Source organism: Musca autumnalis, unplaced genomic scaffold (genome assembly GCF_047663935.1).
Source record: "Musca autumnalis isolate F117 unplaced genomic scaffold, ASM4766393v1 scaffold_4, whole genome shotgun sequence".
Classification (NCBI taxonomy): Eukaryota; Metazoa; Arthropoda; class Insecta; order Diptera; family Muscidae; genus Musca; species Musca autumnalis.
The window spans coordinates 213608731-213626599 of NW_027411977.1; the positions used below are offsets into that span (position 1 = coordinate 213608731).

A 17869-nucleotide genomic window follows, 5' to 3' on the forward strand; every position below is an offset into this window, starting at 1 on the left:
AATGGCCTATAGTCAGCCAGCCGGTCAGTCAAATCAATGGTATTTGGGTTCATATGCAATTTGGCCTCTGCTCCGATTTGCCTCGCATCTCTGGTGGCAGTAGTTTTTACAATTTGTTATTGTCATAAATTGGTGCCACAGACATTGTATGGCAATATTGTTGCTGTTGTTGTTGTTATTGTAGCTGTTGCATTGTACTTGATTGTACTTAATTTGTTGTTAAATGAACAATTTCGAAAGTTCAAGTTTGTTGAGAGAGAACAAAAACGTGGTATCAGCAACAAAAACAACATCATTTAATGTTATTGGAATTTATTTAAATTGAAAATATATGCCCATAAAAAAGAAACAGCTGATTGCATGTGTAATTTAAAGTGTTTTCATAAAAGCGCCTAAAAGTGTGCTTTAAAATTTGATTAGAGGGTTGTAAAGAGTTTTCATTAAAGTTAAACTAAATCTACACATAAACCAACCTGTGTGCCCAAGGTTTTTCTAAGTTTTCCATAGAAAAATTTTTGGGAAAATTTTTTTCCGCAGAAAATTATTGGGACAATAGTTTTTCCATTGAAAGCATATTAGGACAACTCTTTTTCCATAGAAAAATTATAGGGATAATTCCTTTTCCATAAAATATTTATTGAGACAATATTTTTTCAATAGAAAAATTATTGGGACAATAGTTTTTTCATAGAAAAATTGTTGGGACAATTGTTTTTCTATAGAAAAATTGTTGGGACAATTGTTCATAATTTGCATTGTATCTCTCACAATCTGTGGTAGTTGTACAACTGAATTGTTCGGAGATGGGCCATTCACTTGTCTGATTGTCCACATATATATTGGTCTGTCTGTCCGTCTGTTGGTCTTTATGTGTTCATTTACACATTGAATGTCGTGTGTATATTTGTTTAAAGTGTTGTCAATACACAGATATATAATATTTTTTCGTTGTGATTCCTAGAATGGCCTATAGTCAGCCAGCCGGTCAGTCAAATCAATGGTATTTGGGTTCATATGCAATTTGGCCTCTGCTCCGATTTGCCTCGCATCTCTGGTGGCAGTAGTTTTTACAATTTGTTATTGTCATAAATTGGTGCCACAGACATTGTATGGCAATATTGTTGCTGTTGTTGTTGTTATTGTAGCTGTTGCATTGTACTTGATTGTACTTAATTTGTTGTTAAATGAACAATTTCGAAAGTTCAAGTTTGTTGAGAGAGAACAAAAACGTGGTATCAGCAACAAAAACAACATCATTTAATGTTATTGGAATTTATTTAAATTGAAAATATATGCCCATAAAAAAGAAACAGCTGATTGCATGTGTAATTTAAAGTGTTTTCATAAAAGCGCCTAAAAGTGTGCTTTAAAATTTGATTAGAGGGTTGTAAAGAGTTTTCATTAAAGTTAAACTAAATCTACACATAAACCAACCTGTGTGCCCAAGGTTTTTCTAAGTTTTCCATAGAAAAATTTTTGGGAAAATTTTTTTCCGCAGAAAATTATTGGGACAATAGTTTTTCCATTGAAAGCATATTAGGACAACTCTTTTTCCATAGAAAAATTATAGGGATAATTCCTTTTCCATAAAATATTTATTGAGACAATATTTTTTCAATAGAAAAATTATTGGGACAATAGTTTTTTCATAGAAAAATTGTTGGGACAATTGTTTTTCTATAGAAAAATTGTTGGGACAATTGTTTTTCTATAGAAAAATTGTTGGGACAATTGTTTTTCTATAGAAAAATTGTTGGGACAATTGTTTTTCTATAGAAAAATTGTTGGGACAATTGTTTTTCTATAGAAAAATTGTTGGGACAATTGTTTTTCTATAGAAAAATTGTTGGGACAATTGTTTTTCTATAGAAAAATTGTTGGGACAATTGTTTTTCTATAGAAAAATTGTTGGGACAATTGTTTTTCTATAGAAAAATTGTTGGGACAATTGTTTTTCTATAGAAAAATTGTTGGGACAATTGTTTTTCTATAGAAAAATTGTTGGGACAATTGTTTTTCTATAGAAAAATTGTTGGGACAATTGTTTTTCTATAGAAAAATTATTGGGACAATTGTTTTTCTATAGAAAAATTGTTGGGACAATTGTTTTTCTATAGAAAAATTGTTGGGACAATTGTTTTTCTATAGAAAAATTGTTGGGACAATTGTTTTTCTATAGAAAAATTGTTGGGACAATTGTTTTTCTATAGAAAAATTGTTGGGACAATTGTTTTTCTATAGAAAAATTGTTGGGACAATTGTTTTTCTATAGAAAAATTGTTGGGACAATTGTTTTTCTATAGAAAAATTATTGGGACAATTGTTTTTCTATAGAAAAATTATTGGGACAATTGTTTTTCTATAGAAAAATTATTGGGACAATTGTTTTTCTATAGAAAAATTATTGGGACAATTGTTTTTCTATAGAAAAATTATTGGGACAATTGTTTTTTATAGAAAAATTGTTGGGACAAGTGTATTTCTATAGAAAAATTTTTGGGACAAGTGTTTTTCTATAGAAAAATTGTTGGGACAAGTGTTTTTCTATAGAAAAATTGTTGGGACAAGTGTTTTTCTATAGAAAAATTGTTGGGACAAGTGTTTTTCTATAGAAAAATTGTTGGGACAAGTGTTTTTCTATAGAAAAATTGTTGGGACAAGTGTTTTTCTATAGAAAAATTGTTGGGACAAGTGTTTTTCTATAGAAAAATTGTTGGGACAAGTGTTTTTCTATAGAAAAATTGTTGGGACAAGTGTTTTTCTATAGAAAAATTGTTGGGACAAGTGTTTTTCTATAGAAAAATTGTTGGGACAAGTGTTTTTCTATAGAAAAATTGTTGGGACAAGTGTTTTTCTATAGAAAAATTGTTGGGACAAGTGTTTTTCTATAGAAAAATTGTTTGGACAAGTGTTTTTCTATAGAAAAATTGTTGGGACAATTGTTTTTCCATGGAAACATCATTGGGCCAATTGTTTTTCTATAGAAAAATTATTGGGACATTTGTTTTTCTATAGACTAATTATGGGGACAATTGTTATTATTAGAACAATAGTTTTTCTATAGAAAAATTATTGGTACAATTCTTTTTCTACAGAAAATTTATTGGGACAATTGTTTTACTATAGAAATATTATTGGGACAATAGTTTTTCTATAGAAAAATTATTGGTACAATTCTTTTTCTATAGAAAAATTATTGGTACAATTCTTTTTCTATAGAAAAATTATTGGTACAATTCTTTTTCCATAGAAAAATTATTGGCACAATTGGTTTTCTAAAGAAAAATTGTTGGCACAATTGGTTTTCTATAGAAACAGTGTTGGGGCAAGTGTTTTTCTATAGAAAAATTATTGGGACAATTGTTTTTCTATAGAAAAATTGTTGGGACAATTGTTTTTCTATAGAAAAATTGTTGGGACAATTGTTTTTCTATAGAAAAATTGTTGGGACAATTGTTTTTCTATAGAAAAATTGTTGGGACAATTGTTTTTCTATAGAAAAATTGTTGGGACAATTGTTTTTCTATAGAAAAATTGTTGGGACAATTGTTTTTCTATAGAAAAATTGTTGGGACAATTGTTTTTCTATAGAAAAATTGTTGGGACAATTGTTTTTCTATAGAAAAATTGTTGGGACAATTGTTTTTCTATAGAAAAATTGTTGGGACAATTGTTTTTCTATAGAAAAATTGTTGGGACAATTTTTTTTCTATAGAAAAATTGTTGGGACAATTGTTTTTCTATAGAAAAATTGTTGGGACAATTGTTTTTCTATAGAAAAATTGTTGGGACAATTGTTTTTCTATAGAAAAATTGTTGGGACAATTGTTTTTCTATAGAAAAATTGTTGGGACAATTGTTTCTCTATAGAAAAATTGTTGGGACAAGTGTTCTTCTATAGAAAAATTGTTGAGACAAGTGTTTTTCTATAGAAAAATTGTTGGGACAAATGTTTTTCTATAGAAAAATTATAATGTTTACATACATATATACCGCGAAAATCCGGCAATGAACTTGTGGGGAATTTACATTTGTTGATAGAAGTGAACTGAATAAGGGAGCTAGTAGAAATACAAATACCTCCAAAATCCAAAAAAAAATATTTTTTTTTAAATGCGTTGTGAAAAATTTTTTTTTAAAAAACTCTACGTCTTGGAAAATTATTTTTTAAACAGTCTTTGCATTAAAAAATATTTTTTAACAAAATCTAGGATATGAAAACATAATTTCTAAAAAAATAAACGTTGTGATAAAATGTGTTTTAAAAAAATTCAAGCTGCGAAAAAAATATTTGTAATAAAATTTATGTCTAGAAAAAATATATTTTTTTAAAATCCATGTCGTGGACAAATGTTGAAAAAAAGTTTTTAAGAAATACACTTTTTAAAGATTTTTTGTTACTAATAATAATATTTTATACTTCAAGAAATGTTCTTTGTACCCCAAGCACTAATTCATTAATTTTTATTTATTTTATATTCTCATTGTACTATAATTACATTAAATAAGTAAATACTAATACATGAATATACAAAGTCATGTCTTGAAAAAATATTGTTTAAAAATACAAGTCGTGAACAAATAATAGTTAAAAATTCAGGTTTCAAAAATATTTTATAAAAAATTTCCAAGTTTACAAAAAATATTTTAAAAATATCTCCACGTTTAGAAAAAATATTTTTAATTTAATTTATTAATTCATTCTTTAAAAAATCCCCATTTTTCAACATGTTCTTTAAAAAAATCAGGTCTTGAAAAAATATTTTTTGAAACATCCATGCTTTGAAAATATTCTTTAAAAATTCAGGTCTTTAAAAAATATTCTTTGAAAAATCCAACTCTTGAAAAAATATTCTTTAAAATCCGCGTCTTAAAAAACATTTGTAAAAAATATCTATGCCTTTAAAAAATATTCCTTAAAATTCCACGAATTGCGCAAAACAAATTAACCAAACTACGTCTTAAATATTTTGTTAAAAATTTTTGTTTTAAAAAAAGATATTTTAAAAATCCGTGTGTTGAAAAAAATATTCTTTAAAACTCCACTAATTGAAAAAAATATTTTTAAAAAAATCCATGTCTTAAAAAAATATTCCTTAAAATTCCACGGCCTAGAAGAAAAATTTAACAAAACTATGTATTAAATATATTATTTAAAAAAATCTATGTTTTCAAAAAATATAAAAACATTGAAAACATTTTTAAAAAATATCCATATCTTGAAAAAATATTCCTTAAAATTCCACGACTTGGACAAAAAAAAATTATCAAAACTACGTTTTAAATATTTTGTTAAAAATCTTTGTATTAAAAAAAAGATATTTTGTAAAAAATCCACGTTGTGAAAAATATTCTTTAAAAAAAATCACTTTTTAAAAAAACATTCTTTAAAAAATCCATGTTAAGAAAAAAAATTTTAAAAAATCCAAGTCTTAAAGAAATACACCTGTTTAAAAAATCCACGTCTAGAATTTTTTTAAATCCTCGTACTGAAAAACTTTTTAAAAACGTCTTGAAAAAATATTTAAAAAAACGTCTTGAAAAGTATTTAAAAACAATTCACGTAGAGAAAAATATTTTTTAAAAAACTCAAGTCTCCAAAAAATATTTATTAAAAAATCTACGTTTTGGAATAATATATTTTAAAAACTCCACGTCTTGAGGAAACATTTTTTATACTACCATGTGTTAAATTATATTCCTGAAACATCCATGTTTTGAAATATAATCTTGAAACTCCTATTTTTGAAATATATTTTTGAAAAATCCACGTCTTGAAAAGTATTTTGTAAAAAATCCACTTCTTGAAGAAATATTTTTTCTAAATCCCTGTCTTGAAAAATATTCCTTATAAAACATATGAAAAAAAAATCCACGCCTAAAAAAATTTCCTAAAAAATATTGAGAAAATATTTTTTAAAAAATTCACGTATAGAAAAAACATTTAAAAAACACGTCTAGAAAAATATTAAATCCACATAGAGAAAAAATGTTTTTAAAAATACAGATCTTAGTCCACGTTTAAAAATTATTACAAATAGTTTTTAAAACAATTCATGTATAAAAAAGCATTTAAAAACATGTCTAGAAAAAATCCAGGTAGAGAAAAAATGTTATTTTTTAAATCCTCGTCTAGAAAAATATTTAAAAAAAAACACGTCTACAAAAATATTAAAAAAATCCACGTAGAGAAAAAATGTGTTTTCAAAAACCCAGCTCTAGAAAAATGTTTTTTAAAATACCCAATTCCAGGAAAAATTATTTTTTTGAAAACATCCACATCTGGAATAAATATTTTTTTTAAATCCATGTCTTAAAAAATATTTTTTTAAAAAAATCTAAGTCTAAAAAAAATTTAAAAACAATCCAAGTTTAGAAACATCATTTTTTTAAAAGTTCACGTATAGAAAAATATTCTAAAAACTTCACGTTTAAAAAATACGTCTTAAAAATATTTAAAAAATCCACGTCTTTAAATTTGTTTTTAGAAACATTTTCCTTAATTTTTGTTTATCATCGCCTTTAAAAACATATTTTTAAAAACATCCACTTCTTGAAATATATTGTTTTAAAAAATTCTCGCCTTAAAAGTGTATTTTTTAAAAAACCAATTCGTGAAAAATCCATGCATTAAAAAATATTATTTAAAAGATGACGACTTGAAAATAATTTTCTTTAAAACTTGACGTCTTTTAAAATATTTTTTTTTTTAAATCCATGTCTTAAAAATATCCTTTAAAAATCTACGTTACATATTTTTTAAAAATCCACATCTTGAAAAAATATTTTTTAAAATTTAACATCTTGAAAAAATATTTTTTAAAAATCCACATCTTGAAAAAATATTTTTTTAAAAATCCACGTCTTCAAAAAATATTCTTTTGTTCACTATCGCTCTCTATTGAATGCATCAGAACACTTTAAAGGAATATGGTCAGGGTGTGATATTTTTAACTACATTTCCCGACAATTGGGACTGGATTTAGACCCGTCTGTCTGTCAGGCTTTCCGATGTGCACAATAACTCTTGAACGGATCAAAACGTTTGCCCTCATATTTTTTTAACATAGATCAACTTCGAAGATGGGCCATATTGACACACTCTTTCGGGAACCTCCTTACAAAATTTGTATTTTTTCGTAAGTGGACAATTTAAGGTCTATTCGATGAGTCCTTTAAAGTGTTCACCGAGGGTAGTCCTGGTCCGCCTGGCACAATAAATACCTGTGTCAAACACAGAACAGACAACCTTACCTGATCAAAAGTATGTTCAATATAATTGAGCTAATCTGAATGGGGGTGCACTCATCGATATGAGATAAGTTTCATAATAATTATAATTGCTCCACATATATAAAGTAATTTCATACTTACACATGTTTAAATTTATTTAACTCAACTTGTTGGTGGAATTTTATCAGATTTTTATTTTGTAATTATTGTTAATGATCCATTTTGGTCAGGTATATTTTAATAAATGTTCATTGGAATACAATTGAAATTGAATTCATTTTGTTTTACCAAAAAAATCGAGTTCTTCATTATTCAAATATTTCCACATAGTTCGATGAAATGTCTATGCTGTATAGATTTTCATTACTAACTTTAATACTGACGACCTTATATCTTAACACCGACTTAAAGGTACTGTCAACATATACATAAATAGTTTTATACTTGTTTTTTCTTTGTTTCAATTTTTCTTTTTGTTTGCAGAGAACTGGAAATTTTAGAACTATTAGGTTTCTAACGGCTGAGACACAAGTAAATAAATTATATGCTCGTGACTAGCGTTTCGATCTCCGTAAGGATAATCATATTGCAGATATTTTTATATAAATCCTCAATATCCTGCCTACAAATCTAACCATATTGGTTACGCTGAAATTAAAAACATCATCTCAAAAAGTCGCGCAACGTTCACCCATCATGTTTCAACTTGAATTTAAAGGATGTGATTTAATAACCAAAAATAAGTAAAGATTTTCGGGATTTCTATTGCCGTTTCTTAAGAAATCTTTGGCAAATAGTGAATTTCCAAAAAACTGCCCAATAGCAGCGGTAAAGTGTTATTGTAATTATGAAAAACAAAAATTATGATAAGGAATAATTATTTTTTTATATTGATTTTCAGGCTAATTACACATGGATTGGCCTCAATCTGGAAGATTTAAGAATTCCGAAATTCATACCTAACTCTAAATATGATGTTACCGTATTTACATATATTCCTCAGAAAGAGAGCAATGAGCTAGTGGGAAATTTACATTTATTGACAGAAGTGAAGTGAATAAAAATGATGATGTTCGAAATAGGTAAAATGATATGAATTTTCTAAATGACTGTAACTTATAGCGTTTAATTGAAAATGTTGAAAATGTTCTAAAAAATCCAATCCATTAAAAAATATTTTTCATTCAAGTCTTGAAAAAATGTTTCTTCTTACAAATTCCACGTCTTGGAAAATGTTCTTAAAAAAATCCAAGTATTATTTAAAATTCCACGTCTTAAAAAATATTCTTTAAAAATCCGCGTCTTGAAGAAATATTTTGTAAAAAACCACGTATTGAACAAATATTACTCAAAAAATCAACGTTTTAAAAATATTTTCTAAACAAAACCTAGGGGCTGGATTCTCGTTCTACGAAAATTTGAAATTAAAAATATTTCCTTTATATTTTTTTTTTTTTCATTTGACAGTTTTTTCTTTATAAAAGTTTTCATTTCACATTTTCATAGGAACAGAATTGAGCCCCAGTAGTGCGATTCTCTAACTCATTTTTTGAGTTACCGATAAATGTCGGTAAAATTGAAATGCTTTTACTTTCGGTAATTAACGATATTGTTCAGTAAATTAACGACCAATAAAAATTAGTCGTAAAGTTCTACCGATAGCAACAGTCTTGTCAACTTTTTTTTGAACGTTTCATTCATAATTTTGCGTTCTAAAGTTACCAATGATGTTATGAGTTAGAGAATCCCACTACAGAGGGCCAATTCTGTAACTTTTTAACAATTTTACTCATTGTTTATTTTACGAAATTTTAACAACTTTTAAATCGATAAAAGTTACAGAATTCCTATACAGGTCTTGAAAAATATTTCTTATAAAAAGTCAACGTCGTGAAAACCATTTCTTAAAAAATCCAGACCTTGACAAATATTTCTTAAAAGGTCCACGTCATGAAAAATATTTCTTAAACAAATCCATGACTTAAACATCACGTTTTTAAAAATATATCTTAATATTAATAATAATATATATCTTAATATATAAAAAAATCTTTAACCCATTTTGTACTTGGTGTTCGATTTTTCGAACAGTAAAATCACATGTTTTCAAAAAAATATTTTTTGATGAAAAAGGCCGAATTTTGAACAAGTTTTGGTACATATGATAAGTCTTATCTGTCAGCAAATAAAAAAATTCCTCCATTGAAAACCACCCCCTCGATGGTGGAGGTCCGTTTTTCCAACACATATTTTTGGATACTTTTTAAATTAATGTAAAAAATAAATAAAATTATAAAAACAATGATGGGGTATTAATTAACTTTTTCACAAACAAGTAAAAAAGTATCAGTAGGCTTTACCGACAGAGATATACCCTCAGCCTGTGTACATTAAAAAATTTTTATCCCAAAATACGTATGTATTTAGGGGGTCTTTACAATTTTGGCGTTTGAACCGACAAAAATATTGATTAGGATTAAAGATCAAAAGTTTTGCGGAGGAGATACTAAAAGGAATGGATCGACATTGACCGTTATGGAAGTGGATCTCCAGCCACAACATATGGTGCCATAGGGGGTTTTTACACTCTTCGGGCTGTTTGCTCGAGAAGTATGGACTTGCCCCTGAAAAAACTTTTACCATCGTAATTGAGGCAGCGAATGCAAGTTGCTTCAACAAAAATCAAAGTGATGCGATATCAGGTCTTAAAGTTAACTTATCCGAAACTTTGTGTGGGAGGTACCGGATGGATTGGACAAATATAGTCCATATTTGAACCTGATCTATATCTGTTAGATATATTAGGATGTGTAAAGTATAGACCAATTCGGCCACTCCCTCCACGAGTTACCGTACAAACAATTTTTCCGAACATTTTTCAACTATTGTGGGGGAGGTACCTGAAGGAGTGGACCGTTTATCTTCAAACTTAAACTATGTTTGGACAAAATATCACTAAGGCCCAATTTAGGACCGAATTGGCAGATCCGTTCGAGAGTTATCTTGCGCTCCAACCACATCACACGTTGTCATGGGGATTTTTTGCAACTTTCAGGCTATTTTCTCAGGAAGTATGGACTTGCCCCTGATGAAACTTGTACCGTCGTATGGAGGGCAGTGAATACAATTTGCTAAAACAAAAATCAAAGCGATTCGAGAGATGGCCCTAAACTGAACTTTTCCGAAATTTTGTGTGGGAGGTACCCGAAGGAGTGGATTGATTGAGAAAATTCAGAAAATAATTTCGACATGATCCGAGAGGAGCTCTTAAACTTCACTTGTCTTTAATTTTCTGTGGGAGCTAGCCGAAGGAGTAAGCCGTGATAATCCATATTCGAAGCCGATCTGTATCTGGAAGGAATAATACGATGTGCAAAGTTTGGAACAAATCGATTGACCTCTTCGATAGTTATCGTTTACACCACTTTACAGAAAAATTTTGAACTTTTGTGGTAGGTACTCGAAGAATTGGACCGATATGGGCCATATTCGAACTTAAGTTTGGGCGAAATATTACGAAATGCAAAATTTGCTTTGAATCGCTTGATCCGAAAGTTATCGTGATCACCAGCCATCCGATCACAGTCCGACAGACAGACAGACGGACGGACTCTAAATGCTAAATCGACTCCAAATAGTCTAAAACGACTTTCGTCCAAAAATACTTGAGGTCTTACACCTTTTTTTCGATGAGGCACATTTTTGGTAGTATCAAAGTGTATATGCCCTCGTCAGCCTAAAGGCTGCGGGTATAAAAATTTCTGGCTATTGCTTCTATGGCTTTTCTTTAATGATGTCAAAATGGCCGATAATATCGATATAACAAACTATTCGTCGATATTGGCGTAAAAAATTAAGTATCGATAATATCGATATTTCCATCGATGATTTGCCACCTCTGTTATACCCTCCACCACGAGTTGTATTGAAGTAAAATAGAACAATTATTATCCTTTCGTTTATGAAGAACACTGAATGCCAAATTTCAGCAATTTCAAAATACCGAACTTCGGTAGGTACCGTTCTATCGATCTATACCGACAAATTTATAGCGGAAAGTTTAAGACTCAAAAAATACTAAATACCAAAATTCCGATATTTCGGTAAGATAATGTGGGTAAAACCTCCAAAATATCGAAAATCATGAGATACGCTTCTATGGGGGATATAGAAACACGTGGACCTGTACTGATAATTCTCCTTTGGAAGATTTTATAACCCCATGGAAGAATAAATAAGAAATTTCAGTCATTTCGGTGGGATATTGATTGGTACCGTTCTATGGGAGGTATATCGAAGCGTGGACGTATACCAATGAATTTTAGTCGAAAGGTTTTTACCTCCAACTTAGACTAAATACCAAATTTCAGCCATTTCGGTATTTTGAAGGTTGTGGCCACAACTAAAATCGGGATATACCGTTCTTTAAGGGCAATACGAAGACGTGGACAAATTTCATATGGAAAGTTTTTTTACCCCAAATGAAGACTAAATACCAAATTTCAACAATTTCGGTGGAACATTGATGCCACAAACTTCAAAATATCGGAAATCCGGAGATACCGTTGTATGGGTGCAATATGAAGGCGTGGACCTATACCGACAAATTTCACATGAAAAGTTTTATACCCCAACGAAGACTAAATACCAAATTATATCCATTTCTGTGGATTATTCTGGCCACAAGCTTCACAATACCGAAAATCGGGAGGTACAATTCTTTGGGGGCTATATGAAGGAGTGGACCTATACCGACAAAATTCTGGGAGAAAGCGAAGACTATGTACCAAATTTCAGCCATTTCGGTGTGATAAAAAAAGCAAAAACCTTCAAAATACCGAAAATCGGGAGGTACAATTCTTTGGGGGCTATATGAAGGATCGGACCTATACCGACAAAATTCTGGGAGAAAGCGAAGACTTAGTACCAAATTTCAGCCATTTCAGTGTGATAAAGAAGCAAAAACCTTCAAAATACCGAAAATCGGGTGGTACCGTTCTATGTGGGCTATATAATGGCGTGGACCTATACCGAAAAATTCTGGGGGAAAGTTTTATACCCCCAACGAAGACTAAGTACCACATTGCAGCCATTTCGGTGTGATAATGAAGTTAAAACCTTTAAAATACCGCAAATCGGGAGGTATTGTTCTATGGAGGATATATGAAGGCGTGGACCCATACCGACAAAAATTCTGGGAGAAAGTTTTATACCCCCAGCGAAGACTAAGTACCAAATTGTAGCCATTTCGGTGCAATAATGAAGCTAAAACCTTTAAAATAACGAAAATCGGGTGGTACCGTTCCACAGTGGTCGCTACCATTGGCCAAAATTAAAAAATGAAAGTCTAATTTGTGGTACCAACTGTGCTCATATCTACTACTAACATGTTAAATTTCTCTAAAATAAATTTGTTATGTTACTGTACTCTTTGAGAATGGCACCAAAAAAGAGAAAATTTAACAGGTTGGATTTCTAGGTGAATTCATGCAAAAGTTAGGTGAAAGTAAAATATCAATATCAAACTAACAGCGTGTTTTTGTAAAAAGTTTTTGCCCATTCGTTCGTCGATTTCATGAACGAAGACACAATTTGGTTTTCATAGCGGTTGACGTTTGTATTCGTGTGACAAACAAATGAAAGCTTTTTATTTTCGTAATTTTTTTTGTTTTCGTAACAAAATCAGACGAACGAATACGTCAAAAATAAACGAATGGAAAAGACCCATCGTTTTGAAAGAAAATTAAATAATTTTAGTAATTAATGGCACAAAACACACGAAAACTGGAAGGGAATGCAATTTTATTTATTTCCATAGAAGCACACGCGTATATGTACACCCGTTTTTTCATATTATCACAATTATTTTTGGACAATTTGATTACATTTTTTTTCTTATTTTTTGTTTGACATCTGTGTATCAGGGTTGCCATCAAGTAACACATTTTACGTGCAGATGCCTATGCAAAATTCACAAAATAAGTATCATGGAAACCCTGAAATATAAAAGCTTTTATAAAATAGACGAAAGCTTTCAGATAAAAACGAATGGTTCGTAAAATTTTACAAGAACCAAATTTTGAACGTATACGTTTTAGTACGAACGGTTCGTGTGACAGGCAAGCATTTTTACAAAAACACGCTGTAAATAAACTCTATATTGACCAAACTTAAATCGAATATTGAAAAACAATGTATTAACTTAATTTTTATGCAGTTTTGTGTTTGTTAATTTTTGGGATTAATTATTGAATACGTGTGCTGACTAAAGGACTTTTGTAATGTCATTTTTTCAATATAATTCAATTTCATGTAAAGTTTTAATTATGTTCCCCTTCTTTCCCCCTAACGAATTTTTTTTTAAAGATAAGTAGTAGTCTAAGGATTATATTTTTCAAATTTTCAGCTGCATCTTTCTGCATCTTTGGAACCGGTTTCCAAAATACTAAGGGTACATTTCAGGGTGTTTTTGTCATTTTTTCAAATGTGCAGGTGATACGAGGGCGGTTCGGAAACTTCTTAGCGTATCAATGAAAGAGAATAGTTAGTTTTTCAAAAATATTTTTATTTTTTAATATAATCTCCTGAAACTTCAATACACTTAGTCCAACGCTTTTCTAGCAATTCGATCCCTTGATTAAAATAGTTTTCCTCAAGGTCTTCAAAATAGTGGTTTACAACTGTAATTGCATCTTCATTTGAGGTAAAACGCTTGTCAGCAAAGAATTTTTTTAGATTTGGGAACAAGTAAAAGTCACTGGGAGCTAAATCAGGAGAATAAGGTGGGTGGTCAAGCAACTTGTACTTTAATTCGTTGATTTTAGCCATTGTTAAAACCCTCTTGTGCGCTGGTGCGTTGTCTTGATGAAAAATTATTTTTTTGTGTTGTTAGCCAGGACGTTTTTCTCGAATTTGTACATTTAATTGATCCAAAAGGTTGCAATAGTACTCTGAATTTATTGTTTTGCCCTTTTGCAGATAGTCAATCAATAAAATACATAGTGGTGGATCCATGTCTCATCAACAGTTATGAAACGACGCTTAAAATCCATTTTATTTCGCTTAAAACGATCCAAACAAGCTTGAGAAATATTCATTCATATGCGTTTTTGATCGACTGTTAACAAATGCGGCACACATCTTGCAGAAAGCTTTTTCATCTGTAGTTCTTCATGCAAAATTAAATGGACTCGATCATTTGAGATGCCCATGATATTAGCAATTTCACACACTTTTATTCGTCGATCGTTTAATACCATATCATGCACTTTGGCTACAATTTCTGTTGTTGTTGCTGTTTTTGGACGTCCACTACGTGGTTCATCTTCAATGCTTGTACGACCACGTGTAAATTCATCAATCCAATTTTTTACTGTTGCATATGAAGGAGCACTTTCACCTAACACATTCACCATATCATTATGAATTTCTTGCCCCGATAAACCTTTTTTATGTAAATATTTAATGACAGCACGCATTTCTAATTTTTCCATTGTAAAAAAATTGCGGATGCGTTTTTTTTGAACACCTGCTTCTATATGAAGGAATTGCCAGATCGAAACAAAATTTAACATGTGTTCATAACGGAGATGGAAGTTTCCAAAAAACTTAACTTTTTTCTGTTTATACCGCGCTATCTGTGATAGGCTAAGAAGTTTCCGAACTGTCCTCGTACATTTCAGCTTTTTAAATATATAGAAGAGGCATTGTGAGATTCAGTTATATGAAGGATAAGAATAAGATTTGAAAAATTCAGCCATTTTGATTGATTATTACGGCTAGAATCCTAAAAATACCGAATATTGGGCGATACCTATTTATGGGGTCGGTACAATTACATGGGGACCCTATCAAAACGTGGACCAAGCTAGGGAATACCGATAGCCAAATTTTAGCCAATTTCGCTGAAAGATGTGGTCAAGACCCCCAAAATACCTGAAATCAGGGGGTACCGTTCTATGGGGCCTATACCTAACCTTGGACCTATATTGATTTTTTATACCCTCCACCATAGTATGGAGGGTATATTAAGTTTGTCATACCGTTTGTAACACATCGAACTAATCATTTGCGACCCTATAAAGTATATATATTCTTGATCAGGATAAAATTCTAAGACGTCTGTCTGTCTGTCCGTCTGTTGTAATCACTCTAGCATCCGCAATAATTGAGTGCTGAAATTTTACACCCGAAGGTTTTTTTCCATAGGCAGGTCAAGTTCGAAGATGGGCTATATCGGTCCACTCTTTGGTATAGCCCCCATATAACGGTACCTCCGGATTTGAGGTATTTTGACGTTCTTCGCCACATTTGCAGACTGAATTAGCTATAATTTAGCACTTAGGGTTCCTAGTGATCAACAAACTTATATCCCAAAGGATATGGGCATAGGTCCATGTTTTGGTATAGTCCCCATATAACGGCACCTCCCGATTTTCGGTATTTTGAGAATTTTAGCCACAATTTTTAAACGAACTATCTGCAATTTGCCATTTGAGGTTCTCAGTGGTCATGAAATATCTCCACCAAACATCGTCAGCATAGGTCCATGTTTTGGTATGGCCCCCTTATAACCGTACCTCCCGATTTTCGGTATTTTGAGGATTTTCAGCTACATGTTTTAACCGAAATAGCTGTAATTTGACATTTGAAGTTCTCAGTGGTCATGAAACATCTACACCAAACATCGTCAACATAGGTCTATGTTTTGGTATGGCGCCCTTATAACCGTACCTCCCGATTTTCGGTATTTTGAGAATTTTAGCTAAAATTTTTAATCGAACTAGCTGTAATTTGCCATTTGAGGTTCTCAGTGGTCATGAAACATCTCCACCAAACATCGTCAACATAGGTCCATGTTTTGGTATAGCCCCCATATAACGGCATCTCCCGATTTTCTGTATTTTGAGAATTTTAGCTTTAATGATCGGTATTTTGAGAATTTTATCTACAATTTTGGCTATTCGAAAATAATCGTCAATATAGGTCCATGTTTTGGTATATCCCCCCATATAACTGTACCTTCCGATTTTCTGGAATTTTCAGTGGTCACGAAAATTCTTCACTATAATTCGTTAACATGGGTCCATTTTTGAGGGTCTACATTGTTTTGATGAAACTACCTTCAATTTGACTCTTAATGTTACCTGCAGCTATAAAACTTTTCCGCCAAAAAATTTTAAAGATCGGTTGACTCTTTGATATAGCCCCGTAGGTGGTACCTTTCACCTAGCTGAACACATTTTTTTTAGATTAGATTAGATAACACTGTGCAAGAAAATGGAGGTGAAAGTCTGGGGCACGGAAAATTTCTCTTGGGGAAGAAAGGCCTTGGTGAGTATATTATGAACCCCGAAGGACAGATGCGCCGTGAGTCGAACTTCCGCGTTATGGCGTGATGAAATTTTTGTTAGAGACCCTGTGGGCCATCAGGAATTAGCGTTATATCTTTGTTCACTGTTGCTTAAGTGCTCTACAAAAACAACAAACAAAGATATAATGCTAATGCATGATGGCTCTCTTGCAAAAACTTCATCACGCTATAACGCGGAAGTTCGACTCACGGCGGGCATTCATCTCCAAAAGGAATTATCTCTGCCCCAACATTTGTGTTCACAGTGTAATTTAAGCAATATTGGGAGGCAGTAGGAGTCTATCCATTGTCGAAAAGTTGTTACACCTAAATTTGTGAAAGGACCCTAATTATTCCATTTTAATTAAGACTATTTTATGGTGGAGGGTATAAAAAATTCGGCCCGGCCGAACTTAACGACTTTTTACTTGCTTTTGTTCATGTATCCATTAAAACGTTCGCCGTTTATTGTATTGCAAGCGTTTTATTTGAGAGAACACTGTAAAAACAAGAAAATTGAAAAATGACTAAATTTATATCTGATAAAAAATACATAAACCATTTATCAAAGTATATATTTTTTGTTCATTTTCAGTTGATCATTTAGCCACAATGGTCGTTTATAAAAATTTCATTATAATTGCGGTGGTTATTTGGCACAACGTGTGCTCCTGCCTATCAAAGGTAATCACATACAATGGACAATGGTTAACAAATAAAATTATTTTCTATTTCTAGAATTCGCCAAATTTCAAGAAAATCTATTTTCTCTCCGCCGAAACTTCCTTCAATACTAACTACGTGAATGAATTCTCTATGAAAATTCACAGAGATAAGCTGGCATCAGATATTGTTTTTAATGTTTCTCGCAAATTTCCCATGGATTTTAACGTAAAATTGATGGCAAAATTGAAATTTCAAACACAAACAATGTTTGAATTGAATGTTAAATACTGCGATTTTGTGAATAAAAATGTCAAACGTTTGACGGGATTTATACAGCTTTGGTATAAAGATGTCTTATCGAAAAGTAACTTTACTAAAGAGTGTCCAATTGAAAAGGTATACTAAACAATTAAAAAAGAAATTATTTTAATTTTATTTTTTATAGGGTCACTATAATTGGCTGAATCTTAAATTGGATACTTTAAAATTACCTTCATTTATACCGCGTAGTACATTTGATGTCAATATTTTGGGTTATAGTTTTAATAAGAAATTTAAAAATGTTATAACAAATTTAAGTGTTGTTGTTGAGACGAAATAAAATATAAAAGGACGAAC

The 17869-nt window shown here is 30.8% G+C and overlaps 1 protein-coding gene across 1 annotated transcript in view; it reads left to right on the forward strand.

The window, feature by feature from the left end:
- LOC141403222 (uncharacterized) overlaps positions 1–17656 on the forward strand; it is a 37727-nt gene extending 20071 nt beyond the window's left edge. Inside the window, exons 2-3 of the mRNA XM_073985407.1 lie at positions 17181–17269; positions 17324–17656. Coding sequence (XP_073841508.1) covers positions 17181–17269; positions 17324–17656 — 422 coding nt within the window. The remainder of the gene's footprint in view (positions 1–17180; positions 17270–17323) is intronic.
- Positions 17657–17869: the final 213 nt, after the last annotated feature.